We start from the raw sequence: 18,940 nt of genomic DNA, 5'->3' as shown, positions 1-18,940 counted from the left end.
CCTAGTTTACAAATGGCACCTACACCACAAAAATTGGTGGGGAACTGTTTGGCATTCAAACATGAGTATTTCCAATATGACTACCCAGATTTTTTATGTCCACATTTTATAGACCTATGCACCCCGTACAGATAGGCAACATCCATGGACACATATTTTGGACTTGGTGGCCCTCGTTAGTGTGGAGCAGAAGCTCCTCCCTGGAGTTGGACCACAGACAGGTTAATGTGTGGCAGGCATTTCCTGGATATATGCATCAATTGCTGATTTTGCACTTGCTTCCTGGTACTCACAACAGTAATGACGCCTGATCGTGACCTAATGTGTTGTAGGGATGACCAGTTCACTGAGTTCCCTCTCCGGGCGTAGACTGTCTATAAAATTGATAAATTATCTTCCTGGTATTGGCTGCAATACAATCTTATGGGATGTAGGGAGCTGTAGCTCTGTTAAGGTCATGCACAACAGGTGTAGCGGTAGAAACTGAGGGGTACGCATCGATACTTCGTGACCTGGGAGGGATCTGATCAACAACAACAACAACAACAACAACAACAACAACATGCATTTTAAGGCCATTTTCCCTGCTAGAGCGGGGGTTAGCCTTGCGGTCCCCATGACAATCTTCTCCATCTTGCCCTATTTTCTGCATCTCTCCTTGTTAACCCCCTTGCCCGCATTTCTTCTTCCACCATCTTTGGCCAAGTCTTTCTCGGTCTTCCCCATCCGCTACTTCCTTCTACATTCATTTCCATCACTCTTCTCAACCAGTCACTTTCATCCTTCCTCAACACATGACCAAACCATCTCAACCTGTTCCTCTTCACAACATCAATCACAGGCTCTATTCCCATCATTTTTCGCAATTAATCATTTGTCTTCCTCTCTCTCAACGATACTCCGCACATCCATCGAACCATTCGCATTTCCACACTTTCCAACCTTCGTTGCTGCTCTACGTTCATTACCCATGTCTCGCTCCCATAAATCATAACACTTCTCACACATGCAGCATACACCTTTCCCTTCAGCTTCAACGACACTCCCCTCCTCATCAGCACGCCACTCAGTTCCCGAAACTTCTTCCATGCACATCTCACTCTCGCAACCATTGCCGAGTCTGATCCACCTTCTCCATTCAGCATGTCTCCGAGGTAGCAAAATGTTTTCACACCTTCCAGCTTCACGCCGTCTCCAAGATCCAACTCAACATTTCCTCCATCTGCAGCTCCCTCTGTGCACACCTTACATTTGAATGTAGCTGCCACACTGGTTAATGACCCTCTCAGACCACTACATTTTTGATGAACCCACTCAGCGCACATTGCACATTGAATGGAGTTCACTCCGACACCCTTCCTGCACACAGCACAGGGCCACTTCCCAGTTCTTTCCACCTCACCACATGCTTTACCACTTGCCATCACCTTCGTCTTTCCGATATTCACCTTCAGACCTTTTGTCTCCATACATTCCTTCCACTTGTTCATCTTTTCCTTCAGTCCATCCATACTTTCCGCAATCAACACCAGATCATCTGCATACAACAACTCCCACGGTAAACCCTCCTTTACGTTCTGAGCCAGCACCTCCATCAAAGCTACAAATAGTAGTGGACTTAGTACCGACCCCTGATGCACTCCCACCTTCACCTCAAACTCACCACTGTTCCCGTCCTTCGTCCTTACAGCTGTGCGCGCTCTTTTGTACATTGCCATCACTACTCTGATCAACCATTCCTCCACTCCTAACTTCCTCATTGCCCATGTCAATACTTTGATTGGAACCCTATCGAATGCTTTCTCCAGATCAACAAACCCAAGAAACAACTTCTTCCTCTTCTCCATGTACTTCTCCTGCAACTGCCTCACAATAAAAAGCACGTCTGTCGTTCCTCTTCCTGGCATAAATCCAAACTGCATTTCGTCGATCTTCACTTTCTTCCTTATCCTCCTCTCCAACACCCTTTCCAATACTTTCATTCCATGCTCCAATAACTTTATCGCTCGGTACGAGCCACACTCTAGAGTGTCACCTTTCCCCTTGTATAGAGGGACGAGGGTACTCAGTTCCCAATCCACTGGAATGCGGCTTTCTTTCACCGCCAGATTACAGATCTCTGTCATTCTCTTCACACCCCAACTTCCTGCTGCCTTGAACATATCTCCCACAACTCCCGTCAGCCCTCCCGCTTTTCTACTCTTCATTGCTTTTATCGCTTCCTCAACTTCCTTCTCAGTTGTCTTCTCTGCCGGTCCTAAAACTGGGTTACTCTCTATGTTGCCATCCCATTCATTCTCTGTATTCAATATCTTTTCCATCTTCCTTTAATTCCATCTGGGTCCACAACGATTTGTCCCACTTCATCCTTCAAGCAACTCACCCCCATCACATCACACCTCTCTTTCGCTATCTGCTTTGCAATCCTGAATACTGCTCTCTGACCCTCTTCCGAATCAAAGCGTTCTCCGAACATTTTCCTACATGCCTCCTGCGCCTTTGCTATCTCTTTCTTTGCAGCCTTCTTGGCTGCCTTATAACTTTCATGCTCTGCTGTTTCTGCTCCCGTACCCTTCGCCTTCTGCCACTCCTTGAACTTCTTCCTCTTCTCATCAATCCTCTTTCCAACTTCGTCATCCCACCACGTTTCCGAGTGCCTCGGTGGTCCTTTTGTCCATCCACATACCTCACCAACGGCTCCCAACAGACTAGCTTTCATTGACATCCAACCACTTTCAAGCTCAACCACATCATCCTCTACCCTACTCAGCCTCTCTTTTAATAATGCCTCCCTTACTGTCACCTCTTTCAACCTCCACACCTTCATTCTCGGTTGGTACTTCACCTGCCGAGCTCTCCTCGCACCTTTCACCCTTATGTCGCAGACAACCAAGTGGTGCTGTGAAACAGCCTCCTCCCCCAGTATCACCTTTGTGTCCCGGAGGTGCCCCCTATCTCGCCTATGCACCATCAGGTAGTCAACGGTTGTCGTCGACCCAGCTGACGTGTATGTGTTACGTGGTCCTCCCGGTAACTACCTGGTCTTGGTGACCCCCGGACCGTGGGAGGGACCCCGCCAGAAAGATATATGGTTTATACGCTTTCGTAACGCAATCAATATGAATTCCGGTCAAGAAGAAACCCCACACCAAGGATCCGGAATAATCAATAATATATTCACTGAGCAATCAACATCCATCAACAATGCACAATCAATATTACAACCATGTGAACTCATCTACACAAACTCTAAGATGGCCATCTTAATCTTATACATTCCTCACGTGAGCCCCACTCCTGACTCCCTCCGTGGTCAATGTCTCTCCTCTCCGCACACGGGCGGTTGAACGAGCCCCGGGCGGACGTGCTCTAAACGTGCCGTCTCGGACTGGGGCCGCGGCTGCAGCGCAACTCCTTGCCAAGCCACGGGGCAAACCCAGCGCGGCGTCCAACGTGCGCGAGGCCCCAAGTGCGACTCTTACGCGTCCTTGTAGATGGGCAAAAACCCAGCGCGGCTTCCGACGCGAGCGAGGCCCAACGTGCGGACCCGTACGCGTCTTTGTAGACGGGGCAAAACCCAGCGCGGCTTCCGACGCGAGCGAGGCCCCACGTGCGGACCCGTACGCGTCTTTGTAGACGGGGCAAACTGTCCCGGACGCTTGGTTTCGTGCACGAACTCACAGTGACTGGACGTGTCCAAAGGTATTTACCGCCCAGGTAACTCCTCTCGCCAGACGTTTCGCAACGGCGCGTTTTCCGCGCAGCGTAAGGTCGATTCCACCTTCTCGTCGTCGCGGGGCGAGGAAGAAGAAGCCTTCCTTTCCCTCGTGTCTTTTCTCCTCCCTTTCCCGTCACTTCCGCTTCCGGCCACTTCCGTTTCCTGCCACTCTTTCAGAAGGGCTTCTGACCCTCCAACCACAACAACTACACAACAACTTAATATACTACACACGGAAGCAAACACCTGCATGGTAATTCACATACATTCACATAAATATGTAACACTCCCCCCCTTCAAGAAAGAAAGTTTGAACCCAGCGAAAACTTTCTTTGCCGGCCAATTTGGAGAAATAAACCAGATAACTCAACCCCCCCACATTATCAATTCCCCCCGGGCACAGTTATCACTTAAAAATAAAGCCAGTTAAGCCACTCGATAGCACTTTTCCGGGAGGCCAAGCCGAGTATTCACTACATGGATGCCTTTAGGAACGCGGAGTTCACGGTTAGTCCGTGCAGGAAAGTTCACTACATGGACGCCTTTAGGAACGGCGTTCACGGTTAATTCGTGTAGGAATCTTGGCTCGGCGGCTCCGCCGCCTTCAGTGCTTCAACTTCTCAGAACGTCCCTAATAATTAGGGTGGGACCACTGGTCCCTGTAGTCCCCTGAATACCGGTCTTCTTCTCGGCCACTACTTTGCCAATTCTTCCTTCGGGAGCGGCCGTAACTCAGGGAGCCTCCATAATAATATTGACTGCGGCCACCACCAAAACTACCGCCCAGTTGTCCTCTCCTGTAGACCTCTCGACGCCTACGAAATGCCTTCCCTACTGTTATGGTCCGACCCTCCAAATCCTTGCCATTCCAATTCTTCTCTGCCTCTCTGGCGTCTTTTGTGCTGGCAAACGTGACAAAGCCGAACCCTCTTGACTGTTGCGTTTCCCAGTCTCTTACCAACCGCACTTCCACCAGCGGCCCATATCTGTTGAAGACAGAGGTCAGAACTTCTTCCTCTGTTTTGAAGTTCAGTCCCCCTACAAATAACTTGGCACTTTTGTCACCATCCCGAGCTGGTGTGGTGTTATTTTCCCTGCTGGGCTCTTTCTCAACCCTCAGGTTACCATAAACTTGACCCCCGGCCAAATCATTCCCGAGAACCACAGATACACCCTCTACAGGAAACGTGGCTTGTAAACCGACGGTGACCGGTCCTGACACCAACTCGGACTCCAACTGGATGACCTGAAGGGGAGCACTAACACCGCCCCCGATCCCCTGTAAACGAACACTATCCCCCGTTGCCGTCTCCTCGGACCATGGCAAAATGCCTTCAAGCATTAAAGATTGATGGGCCCCTGTGTCTCTCAATATCCTAACCGGTCTCCGGTTAGTCGAGGCTCCATCCAGTGACACAAACCCCTCGGAAACAAATGGTTGGTAACCCTCTTGATGGCGATTTCTTACGCTAGCCATCGCATTCGGAGTTGTAATAGTCGGACTCCGCTCTGGGTTGTCCCTTTTCATGAGGTAACAACTGGACATCAAGTGTCCAGGTTTTTTGCAAAACGCGCAAGTAGGCCCGGAGGAAAAACTCGGGGTCTGCCTCGGGCCCCCCGAACTATAAGTTTGTCTTGGGCCCGCATCCCTCTGATTTCGAACCGGTGGGGTATCATAGTTGTCCCCATAATCATCTCGAGGCCGCCGCCATGTATGGTCGTTCTCCGCACCTGCTGTTCCCCACCTCCCCTGCGGAGATCTAGGCGAGGAGTTAGGTTCGTGGACCCCTATTCGGTGGGTTAAGGCATAATCATCTGCCATGGTGGCTGCGTCCCACAACTTTGGTACCTTCTTTTCCTGCAGGTACACTTTGATGTCCTCGTGGACACACTGCTGGAATTCCTCCACCAGGATCAAGTCCCGCAATGTCTCGAAGTCTTTCCCGACTCCTTTTGACTCACACCACCGATCAAACATGTTTTCTTTCACTCTGGCAAACTCCACATGGGTCTCACTCTCCCTCTTCCTGGCATTCCTGAATTTTTGCCTGTAAGCTTCCGGAACCAACTCATAGGCCTTGAGGATGTGCTTCTTCAGTACCTCATAATCTGCACATTGGTCCATTGGTAGCGCCGAATAAATTTCCTGAGCTTTCCCCACCAGCACACTTTGTACGAGTATGGTCCAGGCCTCCTCCGGCCAGTTTAATTGTCGAGCCACTTTCTCAAAGTGTGGGAAGAATTTCGCGACTTCCTTTTCACTGAACGGTGGAACCAGCCTCACATGTCTGCCCACATCCCAGGTTTTTTGGTGAGGTGTCGACCCCGTCAGCAAGGGTGGTGCCTCTCCCCGTTCTCTCATTAACTCCAGCTCCTTGACTTTGATTTCTTGCTGAAGCTGCATGTCACGTTCCTTTAATTCCCTTTCCGCTTTTCTCTCCTCTGCTTCGAGGTCCCTTGCAGCTCTCCTTTCCTCTGCTTGTTCCTTTTCTCTTCTTTCCTGGAGTTCTCTTTCCACTCTCCTTTCCTCTGCTTGTTTCTCTTCTCTCCTCTCCTCTGCTTTCCTTTCTTCTTCTGCTCTTTCCTTTTCTGCTTTCCTTTCTTCTTCTGCTAACCTTTCCTGGAGTTCTCGTTCCACTCTCCTTTCCTCTGCTTGTTTCTCTTCTCTCCTCTCCTCTGCTTTCCTTTCTTCTTCTGCTCTTTCCTTTTCTGCTTTCCTTTCTTCTTCTGCTCTTTCCTTTTCTGCTTTCCTTTCTTCTTCTGCTCTTTCCTTTTCTGCTTTCCTTTCTTCTTCTTTTAACCTTTCCTGGAGTTCTCGTTCCACTCTCCTTTCCTCTGCTTGCTTCTCTTCTCTTCTCTCTTCTGCTTTCCTTTCTTCTTCTTTGATCCGTTCCTGGCTCCGTAATTGCAACTCCAGTTTCCGGAGCTCCACGTCTTCTGGTTCTTCGGGTAGCCACTCCCAGGCTAACTCGTCCCATGTTCCTAATCCCACCATAGATTGTATCACCGTGGCCTGCAACTCTGCCTTCCTCAAATTAGTTCGGACCTCCAAGTTAAAATGTTTGGCCAATTTCAAGAGATCCGACTTTAGCAACGCTCGGAACTGTGCCTCACTCGGGGTTACCCCAAAGTTCTGTGCCACAAACGCCATGGTGCCTATCGTTAACACCTGTTAACCTTCACCCCAAGACTTTCCCCAATTTCTCAAAAAAAAATATTACCAATTAATAATTAATTAATAAATTTTAATTACCAAAAATATTATTATTTTATTATTTTATACACTTTTAGATCCCGGACGTAGACCCAATTGCGAAACCGCAAATCGTAATCCCGGACGAGCCCCCAATTCTGTTACGTGGTCCTCCCGGTAACTACCTGGTCTTGGTGACCCCCGGACCGTGGGAGGGACCCCGCCAGAAAGATATATGGTTTATACGCTTTCGTAACGCAATCAATATGAATTCCGGTCAAGAAGAAACCCCACACCAAGGATCCGGAATAATCAATAATATATTCACTGAGCAATCAACATCCATCAACAATGCACAATCAATATTACAACCATGTGAACTCATCTACACAAACTCTAAGATGGCCATCTTAATCTTATACATTCCTCACGTGAGCCCCACTCCTGACTCCCTCCGTGGTCAATGTCTCTCCTCTCCGCACACGGGCGGTTGAACGAGCCCCGGGCGGACGTGCTCTAAACGTGCCGTCTCGGACTGGGGCCGCGGCTGCAGCGCAACTCCTTGCCAAGCCACGGGGCAAACCCAGCGCGGCGTCCAACGTGCGCGAGGCCCCAAGTGCGACTCTTACGCGTCCTTGTAGATGGGCAAAAACCCAGCGCGGCTTCCGACGCGAGCGAGGCCCAACGTGCGGACCCGTACGCGTCTTTGTAGACGGGGCAAAACCCAGCGCGGCTTCCGACGCGAGCGAGGCCCCACGTGCGGACCCGTACGCGTCTTTGTAGACGGGGCAAACTGTCCCGGACGCTTGGTTTCGTGCACGAACTCACAGTGACTGGACGTGTCCAAAGGTATTTACCGCCCAGGTAACTCCTCTCGCCAGACGTTTCGCAACGGCGCGTTTTCCGCGCAGCGTAAGGTCGATTCCACCTTCTCGTCGTCGCGGGGCGAGGAAGAAGAAGCCTTCCTTTCCCTCGTGTCTTTTCTCCTCCCTTTCCCGTCACTTCCGCTTCCGGCCACTTCCGTTTCCTGCCACTCTTTCAGAAGGGCTTCTGACCCTCCAACCACAACAACTACACAACAACTTAATATACTACACACGGAAGCAAACACCTGCATGGTAATTCACATACATTCACATAAATATGTAACATATGTAACAAGCTTATTATCCTCTTTCTGGAACTGAGTATTACAAATCAACAAATCAGCTCCATCAGCAAACTCCAAAATCCTTTCACCTTCTCCATTTCTCTCACCATATCCGTAACCCCCATGAACTCCCTCAAAACCATCCATACTCCTTCCCACATGTCCATTTCGGTCTCCTCCTACCACAACAACTTCCTCATCTTTCACGTTTTCCATCAGCTTCTCTATCGCACACCAGAACTTGTCCTTCTCTTCATCGCTCCGACCAACCTGCGGAGCATATCCCGAGATGACGTTCACCAAGAGCTTTCTAATCATCATTTTCACCATCATCAACCTATCACTCACTCTCGTCACACTCACCACACTGTCTACAAACTCCTCAGAAAACAGGACACCAACACCATTCACGCCCTCCAGGCACCCTTGCCACACAAACTTGTATTTCTGTCCCTGCCTACCCTTCACCATTCTCACACCACTTCCCTTCCATCTCGTCTCTTGCACACAACATATGTCCACTCTTCTTCTGACCAATACTTCCACCACTTCTCCTGATCTCCCTGTCATTGTCCCTACATTCCATGTCCCAAACGTCAGAAACCGATCTCCACTTCGGGCTGGACCCTGTCCATATGTAGTTGTAATTGTCATGGTTCTCTTTTTGAGGCAATGTTTTTATGGCCGGATGCCCTTCCTGACGCCAACCCTCTTAGTCGTCTCTTACGACACGCAGGGATACGGTGTACCTATTCTAATCCAGGGTACACACTGGGAAACGTTTAAAACATGGATATTCTGAGGTGGGGGTGGGGGGGCATCATGGCTGCGGGGGCCCCGTCAGCACACCACGCCACGTTTGCCCGGTCAGCACCACGGCGGCCCGGTCAGCACTACACCCTTGGAAAGGACTTCGATGCACATCGGCCCGGTCGGCCCAGAGCCTGGCACGAAGTCCAAGGACATCAGCACGTCATCCGAAAACAGCTCCGGTTGGTGCGAACCACTCGGTCAATGGCACGAACTAGGTCCCGACACGCCCTTGCTCGCTTGGCCCCGATGATCCACTTTCTGAATCAAAGTGGATCTGATCCACTTTCTGAAACCCGCATATGGAGATAACAACCAATGCCGCACACACAGTCACAGAGGGGGAGGCGGTGTGCTTTGCTGCCTTGAAGGGAAAGGGAAAGTGTCGATTTTTGATTTTGCTCGTGACGTCACACAAACTCACCTTCATCCTCAGGTGGTTTACATGGAGACCCGTGCATGTTGAGCTCGGATTCCGATACTGATTCCATCATTAGCAACTCTGAAGGTTCACAAATTGTACCATGATGTAGCCCGTAAACAGTACATATATGGCAGTCGACATCACTTTGATGCCACGGCTATCCATGAAGAAGAAGAAGATTGTCTTTTAATCGCACAATTACCCACTTTATAAATCGGAAAAAGACAAGGGATAGATTAGCGTCGAGGGGTTCTGAAGAGCGTTTGGGTTCCCCTTTAAGCTGCAAAAGAGGATGCGATGTCCAAATGTCCAGTCAGAGTCAATATTAAGCCGTGAGGGAGGCAGAAAGCGCAAGTATTGTAAAGTTCCATTTATCAAAGCAAATCAATCTTTCACAGAGTTATATAATTAACACTATTTTAAAACCATACATCAAGGGAAGGCATGGCAATTGCGAATAGGTTTGTTCTGTAATATCTTACCGCATCAGATGGATTTGGCTGACCGCAGCCTGAAAATGATGTACATATTATTTAAAGAGTTAGGTTCTTATTGGGCGTGGTCATGCCAGCTGTGCAGAAAGCCAATGGGTGGAAGACACAGCTCGGCTATTTAGATATGCTGCCATTTGCCCGTGCTGTGTTTGTGTCACGTGATTGCCATTAACCAATGAGATTGCATATAAATTAAAAAGGTAACACAAAGTTTTACTTACAAAGTATTGGCAAGCTTTTGAAAATGAAAATGGGTGACAGGATGCTCTGATGTGCAGAGGGCAAACATCAGCCAATACCTTGCTGGAACAGGTGTGCAGCCTGCGCTGAGTCCTACGGTTCTCTTCCAGAGCAGTTTGGTGTGCATCTTTTAGCTGCTCATATTCCCTGTGCACACACAGAACAATGCACCATAAACAGGCGAGCTAACTGGAGCCTTTTGCACTCTGTTGAGAGCCTTGTTCTATTTTCAAGTATACAACTCGAGGTTAACAAGGTAGTCTTTTGCTTTAGTTATGAACAATCTTCAGAGAAATGTTCCTCATTCCCTTGCCTCAAAATTTCCAATGAATCTCAAGAAGGCATTTACTTGTTTTTTCAACCATTCAAAATAATTTTAAAAAAGGAAGAGCAATCAGAGATTGCAGACACTCCCCAGGATGTGTTTTTAGCGTTTTTTAAGGCTTTTGTTTTAAAACAAGTATGGTGGCTGAACCACATGACGAATGACGTCATCATTTTATTTTTCTCCACCAATTTATCCCGAGATGATGCTCAATAAATTTCATCTTAATCGGATGAAGATTTGTATTTGTCGAATTATGACGTCAAAATGGAGGCAAATACAGTGCATTCAGAAAGTATTCAGACCCCTTCACTTTTTTCACATTTTGTTATGTTGCAGCCTTAAGTATTGTTACACATGCAAGCCTGCTCGGAGTTTGCACAAAAGCACCCGAGTCCCAAAGGACTCAGACTGTGAGAAACAAGATTCTGTGGGCTTTCATGTGTCTTTCCCTGAGAAGAGGCTTCCGTCTGGCCACTCTGCCATAAAGCCCAGATCGGTGGAGTGTTGCAGTGATGGTTGTCCTTCTGGAAGTTTCTCCCATCTCCACACAGGATCTCTGGAGCTCAGCCAGTGACCATCGGGTTCTTGGTCACCTCTCTTACCAAGGCCCTTCTCCCCCGATTGCTCAGTTTGGCCGGGCAGCCAGCTCCAGGAAGAGTCCTGGTTGTTCCAAACTTCTTCCATTTAAGAATTATTGAGGCCACTGTGCTCTTGGGAACCTTCAATGCAGCAGAAATTTTTTGTAGGCTTCCCTAGATCTGTACCTCGACACAATCCTGTCTCTGAGCTCTGCAGGCAGTTCCATCGACCTCATGGCTTGGTTTTTGCTCTGATATGCATCGTCAGCTGTGAGACCTTATATAGACAGGTGTGTGTGCCTTTCCAAATCATGTCCAATCAATTGAATTTACCACAGGTGGACTCCATTCAAGGTGTAGAAACATCTCAAAGATGATCAAGAGAAATGGGAGGCACCTGAGCTAAATTTCAAGTGTCATAGCAAAGGGTCTGAATACTTATGTCAATGTGATATTTCAGTTTTTTCTTTTTAATAAATTTGCAAAACTTTCTAAAATCCTGTTTTCTCTGTCATTATGGGGGTATTGAGTGTAGATTGATGAGGAAAAAAATGAATTTAAACGATTTCAGAAGAAGGCTGCAACATAACAAAATGTGAAAAAGTGAAGGGGTCTGAATACTTTCTGAATGCACTGTGTGTACCACTATTAGAAAAGCCCATCAAAAATGACGGGTTGGAACAGTTTATTTGACTGTACAACCAGGTGAGCATGACAAAGTCTGAAGCCTCATCCTTACAATTTTTTGGGTCCTCTCGTTCTTTTGGTTCATCAGGGTATTTTGGGTCCTGTGGGTCTTTGGGGTCTTTTGATTCCTCTGGGTCTTTGGGGTCTTTTGATTCCTCTGGGTCTTTGGGGTCTTTTGATTTCTCTGGGTCTTTGGGGTCTTTTGATTCCTCTGGGTCTTTGGGGTCTTTTGATTCCTCTGGGTCTTTGGGGTCTTTTGATTCCTCTGGGTCTCTGGGGTCTTTTGATTCCTCTGGGTCTTTGGGGTCTTTTGGTTCATCTGGGTATTTGGGGTCTTTTGGTTCCTCTGGGTCTTTGGGGTCTTTTGGTTCCTCTGGGTCTTTTGGTCCCTCTGGGTCTTTGGGGTCTTTTGGTTCCTCTGGGTCTTTGGGGTCTTTTGTTCCTCTGGGTCTTTGGGGTCTTTTGATTCCTCTGGGTCTTTGGGGTCTTTTGATTCCTCTGGGTCTTTGGGGTCTTTTTATTCCTCTGGGTCTTTTAGATATATTTGGCCTTTTGAGAGTCATTGGAATATTTTGGGTCTTTAAAGATCTTCAGGGTCTTCGGGATATTTTGGGTCCTCGGGATGTTTTTGTTATTTTGGGTCTTTTGGTTAATATGGGTCTTTTTGTCCCCCGTCGCACCGCAGAGCGAAAGGGGGACTATGGTTTTCCCCTCCGTCCATGTGTGCGTGCGTGCGTGCATTGAACCTTGTGAGCGAAATATCTTGAAAAATAAATGAACTACTAACTTCTAATCCGGTGTGTGGGTGTATCTAGGCATAAGGAAAAACGCTATTGAAAATTGGGTCGCCACGTCAAAATCCAAGATGGCCGCCGCCATATATGTCTGAACATTGTGAGCTAAATATCTTGAAAAATAAACGAACTACTAACTTCTAATCTGGTGCGTGGGTGTATCTACGCATAAGGAAGAACGCTATTGAAAATTGGGTCGCCACATCAAAATCCAAGATGGCCACCACCATGTGTATGTCCGAACCTTGTGAGCGGAATATCTTGAAAAATAAACGAACTACTAACTTCTAATCTGGTGTGTGGGTGTGTCTCCAACCCACTCGCAAATATTATCGACTCTTCCATGTTTCCTGCGTCTTCCACTTTGTCAACTCATCACTTCACCGACGGGGGGACCTAGGCGTAACGCTTGTTTTGGTTCCTCAGGGTCTTTTGGATCTTTGGGTCTTTTGGTTTGTCTAATAGTAATAATAATTTGATTGTGCGGCTGCATTGTAAATAGCGGACGAGTAATAATAACTCATTGAAATAATAATCAAAAGATCAGTGTCATTAACATGAGTCACGCAATGTGCAAATACATATCACATATGTGGATAGCTAGTGTTCCACGTCACAGCATTCCGGAGCAATGATACACCTGCAGACCGAATAGCTATGTGTGATAAATCAATCAGTCTTCAATAGCCTTTGCATTTTCAAACCAAAAACAGTGAACACAGCCAAACTGTACCACATGATTATGCAAATATAAACATAGCACATGGCTATCATAGTCAAAATACCACATGATATGCGAATGCGGAACACATCTATTCAAAATACCACATGACTATCAGTCAAAATACCACGTAGTATGCAAATGTGGAATACATCGAGAGAGTATTGCTGACTAGACCTCTTCAGCGAAATGCAGTACATGCTGAGCCGCTCCAGAGCATTATGTCCACTTCCCATGTCTCGCACCATCTCCTCAACATCAGCATCCTTGCTCCGCAGCAGTTCATCGAGCCTGAAAGCCATAAAAGAATGGTCCAGGGAAGGAGAGGAAGTACTTGTACTTTATTCATGTGTAAAAGGACATTTCCATATGACTAACTAGAATGGCACTTAGGACAGCGCAAACCTCTGCCAGATGAACAGATAAAGTTTTGTATCAAACTGATAGGCCAGATCTACATCCAAATGTTTAACACAATCTAATCAGCTTGTTCTTGTCACCTACCAAACTCATCCACCTCGTTTTGTAACAACTCCACAACTTTATGAAATATCGTGCTATACATCGTTTATGGCTCTATCTCGCAATGGTGAAGAATAACTTGAAAAATTATCGTATCAGGATCCAGATCCAGAAGTTCATAAACATCTGATTTCGTTCTTGTCACACACCCATCCTCTCAACCAGATTTCGTCTGAATCCATCCACAACTTGACATATCCTGTTCATAGACAAACAAACAGATAGCAAAACAGACAGACAGACATGAAGACATATCCTCCACCTACCTGCGGTGGCAAACGTAATAAAATGTAAGTGCTCACATGAACTAATACATTTTTAAAATGTTCATGATAATTTATATGAGTAATATTGAATGGGCCTTATTCATTTTTCACAACTAAAAATAATAAATTGCTCAACATACTTCTGTAGGTTCTTGAGTTTCTGGTTAAGTCGCCAAGTTTCCTCCTGAGCTTTCTTTGCATCTTGAGCCTGATTCTCAAGAAAGTGATTCTGTTTCTGGAAAAAAAAAAACAAAAAAAAAAAAACTGAAGCAATGCAACTGTCGCCAATATGCCTCCACGTAGTCCCTGCCCATGGGTAGATACCCTTGTTGACCGTCCTAAAAATAAACAAGTTTGATTTAAATCCCTTCAGCTGTTTTGAAGAATCACATTTTTAACCAGACATGACAGGTTTCACATAGATCGGTGAAGCTGTTTCGGAAAAGGTTTTTTTGGTTGCAGTGCTGGCAACTACCCTTCCCTTTCCATAGAGGGACAACAAGGCCCCTCATCCAGTCAGATGGGATGATGCCTGTGCTCCAAACAGAGCACAGAACTGAATGCAACAACACGAGTACAGTATTCCCACCAGCCTTGAGATGCTCAGCATGGATGCCATAAATCCCAGGAGCTTTGCCCCCTTTCAATTAGTTCACTGCAACTGGTTCAACCAGTTTCCACAAACGAAAATGATTCACAGTTGATTGGAGGATCAACAATAGGGACCAGAACACCCATAACATCCAACTGTACAGCTGGTGGGTCAGCTTTTGGTAAAGCCACTCAAAGTAACCGACCCAGCGGGCTTTCACTTCAGACTCCTCTGTCAAGAGCTCACCACCCTCCACCATAAATGCAATACACCGAGAGACAGGCTTGAAGGAACGCAATTCACAGATTCTTCTGTAAGCAGGATGAGAATCACTTAACTCTACACTTTCACAGATTCCTCACACATTGGCCTCCTTGTCTGCCCTCAGCGAATGTACAGTTGTAAAACCTCAGCTACCTGGACAGCTCAGTTCAGCTATCAAGCCCTGCGACACTGGTCAAAGATATCCAGTGCCTCTTGGAAGACAAAGTGCCTCTTTGCCAGACAATAGGTTCCAAGACACCCACCGTCAACATCAAGGATGGTAGTTTTGAAGGTACTCCACAACTCTTCAGGATCTCCTGAAACACCCAGATCCCTTGGACTCCCCACAACCTGTTTGGAAACTCTTCAGCTACACTTTCAACATTGAGCTTGCCAACATCCAGCCTTGAGCTGGGATGGTACCATTCTCTTGGATTTGAGCTGCAGCTTTAAAGTTGATTGGCAATGGTGGTCTGCAGAAAGGTGCAATCTGTGTACATCAAGTGAGGAATTGAAAGCATCAATAGTTGGGTGTTGTACCTGGACAAGAACACAGGATGGATTTTTGTTGCTCCTGCCTTGTGTGTATTAATCACTCCGAAATGCCTTTTGTCCGATCACACAGATTCTTGCCATGAGAGGCAAAAAGTAATTTTGCTGCATGACCAACATCACACATTCTTAGGAACAAGCAGATGGAACACGAGAACCAAGCATAAAGCAGGAACATGATCAAATCAAGAAAGGGTGTTGGAAAGATCAAGAACCACCACCCTCATCCTTTTTCTGTCAAAAAAAAAAAACCCAACATTGTACTGTACTAAAATCCAACAATTATAGCTTCAAGTTCAATCAACAATTATTTAAACGCTTTTCTCCAGGATAGTATGGACAGAGGCATCCAACAATCACTACAAACATGGTCATAACTCTTCATTGTTTATGGCACCACCCTCACCCGTTACTCCCTTTAAAATATTCCTGATCTGCTTCCTCTTGAGCTCAAGTCGGCAATAAACAATTTATCAAGCTCAAGTTATGCAGATCGTCGTCTTGCATAACTCACAGAAGAAACAAACAGGAAACACTATCGAATCATATGAAGCACAGTAAATCCCCAAAAAAAATTGTATATAGTCGAGGCTCGTGGAAAAGCTATTGCACTGAACGTAACAGACAAAAAAAAATCAGGATGCAAAACACGCATGCATGGTGTGGACAAGTTGGATACAGAAGGAAACTCAAAGGAGTGGAAACTGGAAAATTGGAAGGAGGAGGTATTTGGGTGGGGTTAACAAGGGTAGAAAAGATCATGGTTTTGGATTAGGGACGGGTATTTGCCAATATGTGTGGTGGCGCTGTTGAGGCTAATGAGGCATGCCCACAAAGTTTTTGTGATAATGGTGGTACAATAACTGCCAGTTTGAAGCTTAATTATATTTGTGAAGGAAAATAGTCTGGGAAAGATGTATGGCAACGAACATCAGAAAATGGTCTAACCGGATGACATGGCATCAGCATTTCATCAGCTGAGAAAACAGGCAAAATAGAGCATCATGCAAAGTGGTGTTTAGCATAGAGTTAAAAACCTGGATGGTGGCAGGTGCTTTTGCTTTCACTAACCCTCAGAGTAGCACACAATTGCTCAGATTCTTCCATGCTCTTTTGTGCAGCACACAGACTCGTTTGAGAACGCTGCAGTAGCTTACTCAAGTCTTCTGAGGTTTGACGCTGTTCCAGCAGCTCACGGTCTGGAGGCACAGATGTGAAAAAGAAAGCGATTCCAAAAAATTACTTTTGCATAAGTCATGGCCAAAACATAACCCCCCAGGACTCATGGAAGGAGCGGATGTTTCCAGCTAATTAAAATAAGGCAATTCTCAGTAGGTGTGTACGCCTAACCATTATAGAATTGAAAATGGCTGGGCCAATCAGGGGAGACGGCTTGCAGTTTTCACCTGTACGTGTGGAATAGTGCAAGTGGTTTAAAATCCCTACTGAAGGGAGGGGATATCGACGCCACATTTCACTCCTGGAGAGAGCGGGTATTACTAGTTTAAATCAGAACAACCCTCGATAAAGCGCATACCTCGACCAGGCTGAACAGTTAACGTTTTGTATCCCACTGATAGGCCGGATCTGGATCCGGACCTGAACCAAAATCAGCCTCATCACCCAACTAATCCATCTGGTTTTGTCGTAACTCATCCACAACCTTTTTGAGATATCGTGCTATATATCGTTTTGGCTCCAACTCTCAATGGTGAAGAATCCCGTATAATTTGTTTTTTTTAAATGCTCGTATCCAGATCGAGATTTGGATCTTCACTAAAATCAAATCAATTTATAAATTGAAACCCTAACCTGTCCACCAAATATCTTCTGAATCGAGTCTTCAAACCTAAAATCGTCCGTGGCACCACTGGCCATTGTATTTTGCCATCAGGGTGACAGGGAATTGTGGTAAATTATAAAAGGAAAATAATTATAAATGGCAGACAGGAAAAAAGATGTGGAAACCGGATCCATGGGACATGGCACTTTAAACCAAATTAATCTTGATTACGATGTCCATGAATGCTCACTTACAAAGGCAGTAGGCAGACGTGGCATTATTTAGATTGACAAACGCACCAAGGTTTTATTGGTTAGGGTTATTTTTTTATTTTTCATGGTAAAAAATAAAATTTCTCCAAAACTGCACACATGCACATGTGATGACATTTATTTTTAGCTCACCTGGAACGTAGTTCCAGGGAGCTTATGCCATGGTGTGTCAGCTGTCCGTCAGTCCGTAAACACGAGCAACTTCTTCTCTGAAACTGCTGAAGGGATTGCGACCAAACTTGGCACAAATTATATTTGGTATGTTGCTATACAGGTTTGTTCGCACCATGAAAAAAAACAAGATCTAATAGGGTCTACCGGGGGTCAACGTGGAACCAGGTTTAACCCCCATAAAATAGGGATTAGCTTTTTCCTCTGAAACTTCACACACTATTTTGATGAAACGTGACAACAACCTTCGTCACCCGTGATGTACCAAAGTTTGTTCAAGACCCTGAGAGGCTCAAGACCCTGAGATCTTAAGCTCGTAACCTAAACCATTAAGACAACACCAGGCCGGCAGTAAAAAGGAAGGAGTTATAGCTTGACTAACATGAGCTTTATGCTTGATGGAATCTGGGCATTCGTTTAACCACACAGTGCTCATGTCACATAGTGTTATAACGCCACATATGTGGGAGTGGATGCCACACGGACATGTCTGGCATCGTGACAACCACGTGCCAAATTTCTGTTTTAAAGTTCCATTTTAAAGTTTTTGGTTGCCTTGCACGCACTAACTTTGGCAGAACACAGCTTACCGCTCACGTGCAACCGAGCTGCAAGCTTATCCACGTCATCCTGAAAAAGAAAAATACTCACATAGAGAAAGCAACAAAGTGAGAAAAGACTTTCCAAATGATTCAACCAATAGCGGGAATAATGATGAAAATGCTCTTACCTTTAGTGTTTCAGGGTCTATCTGAGAGCTGTCATTATCGATAACATCAAAATACAACTTGCTAATGACATTTTTCGCTGTGACCTGAAAAATAAAAAACATGCGTACACACACAAGAATAAATTACCATTTTGAGACTAAATATCTCATGAGATCAAACAAGTAGCGTTTTTCTTTTCTTCTGGGAACTGATGTCTGCATTGAATAATTACTCGATTATGAAATCAGACTCACTTGGTATGCCCTTCTTCTTTTGTGACATATCGGTTACCAGAGGTTGTGTTCGGAACAATGGTAGCCCATCCTGAGTAGTACCGATCGAATCACTGTGGGCAAATAAGTCCCTTTGTTCTGCCCAAGATAGCACGCTGTCCATCAAAGATGCATTTCACCATGCACATTTTGAGAAATTCACCAAGGAGTGCATGTTTACAGCTACTAGAAGGCAAAGCTGATGGTAGAATAACGTGGTATAGAAAGAGAAAAATATTGGACGGACGATGTGATTTATTGGGTGGAACAATAGGGACTATTTGTCCTCAAATAGATGAGCTGGGGAGAAGGCAGGATGGACTGCCATGGTTGCAAACCTCCAGTAATGGAGATACCATGAATTACTAATACTAATAATAACAACACAGGAATATGATG

General features: G+C 46.0%; 1 protein-coding gene across 1 annotated transcript in view; it reads right to left on the bottom strand.

The window, feature by feature from the left end:
* Nucleotides 1-18,556, bottom strand: part of TRAIP (TRAF interacting protein) — a 40,711-nt gene extending 22,155 nt beyond the window's left edge. The window contains exons 1-7 of the mRNA XM_078768835.1: nt 18,524-18,556; nt 18,290-18,373; nt 18,150-18,189; nt 16,405-16,532; nt 14,066-14,160; nt 13,315-13,428; nt 10,089-10,176 (exon numbers count right to left, since the gene is read on the bottom strand). Of these exons, the coding sequence (XP_078624961.1) occupies nt 10,089-10,176; nt 13,315-13,428; nt 14,066-14,160; nt 16,405-16,440 (333 nt within the window). The 5' untranslated portion in view covers nt 16,441-16,532; nt 18,150-18,189; nt 18,290-18,373; nt 18,524-18,556. The remainder of the gene's footprint in view (nt 1-10,088; nt 10,177-13,314; nt 13,429-14,065; nt 14,161-16,404; nt 16,533-18,149; nt 18,190-18,289; nt 18,374-18,523) is intronic.
* Between the last annotated feature and the right edge of the window lie 384 nt (nt 18,557-18,940).

Source organism: Myxine glutinosa, unplaced genomic scaffold (assembly GCF_964187855.1).
Source record: "Myxine glutinosa unplaced genomic scaffold, kmMyxGlut1.1 SCAFFOLD_585, whole genome shotgun sequence".
NCBI classification, from domain to species: domain Eukaryota; kingdom Metazoa; phylum Chordata; class Myxini; order Myxiniformes; family Myxinidae; genus Myxine; species Myxine glutinosa.
Note: the sequence above shows the minus strand (reverse complement) of the source record. Positions and strands in the feature narration are given on the sequence as shown.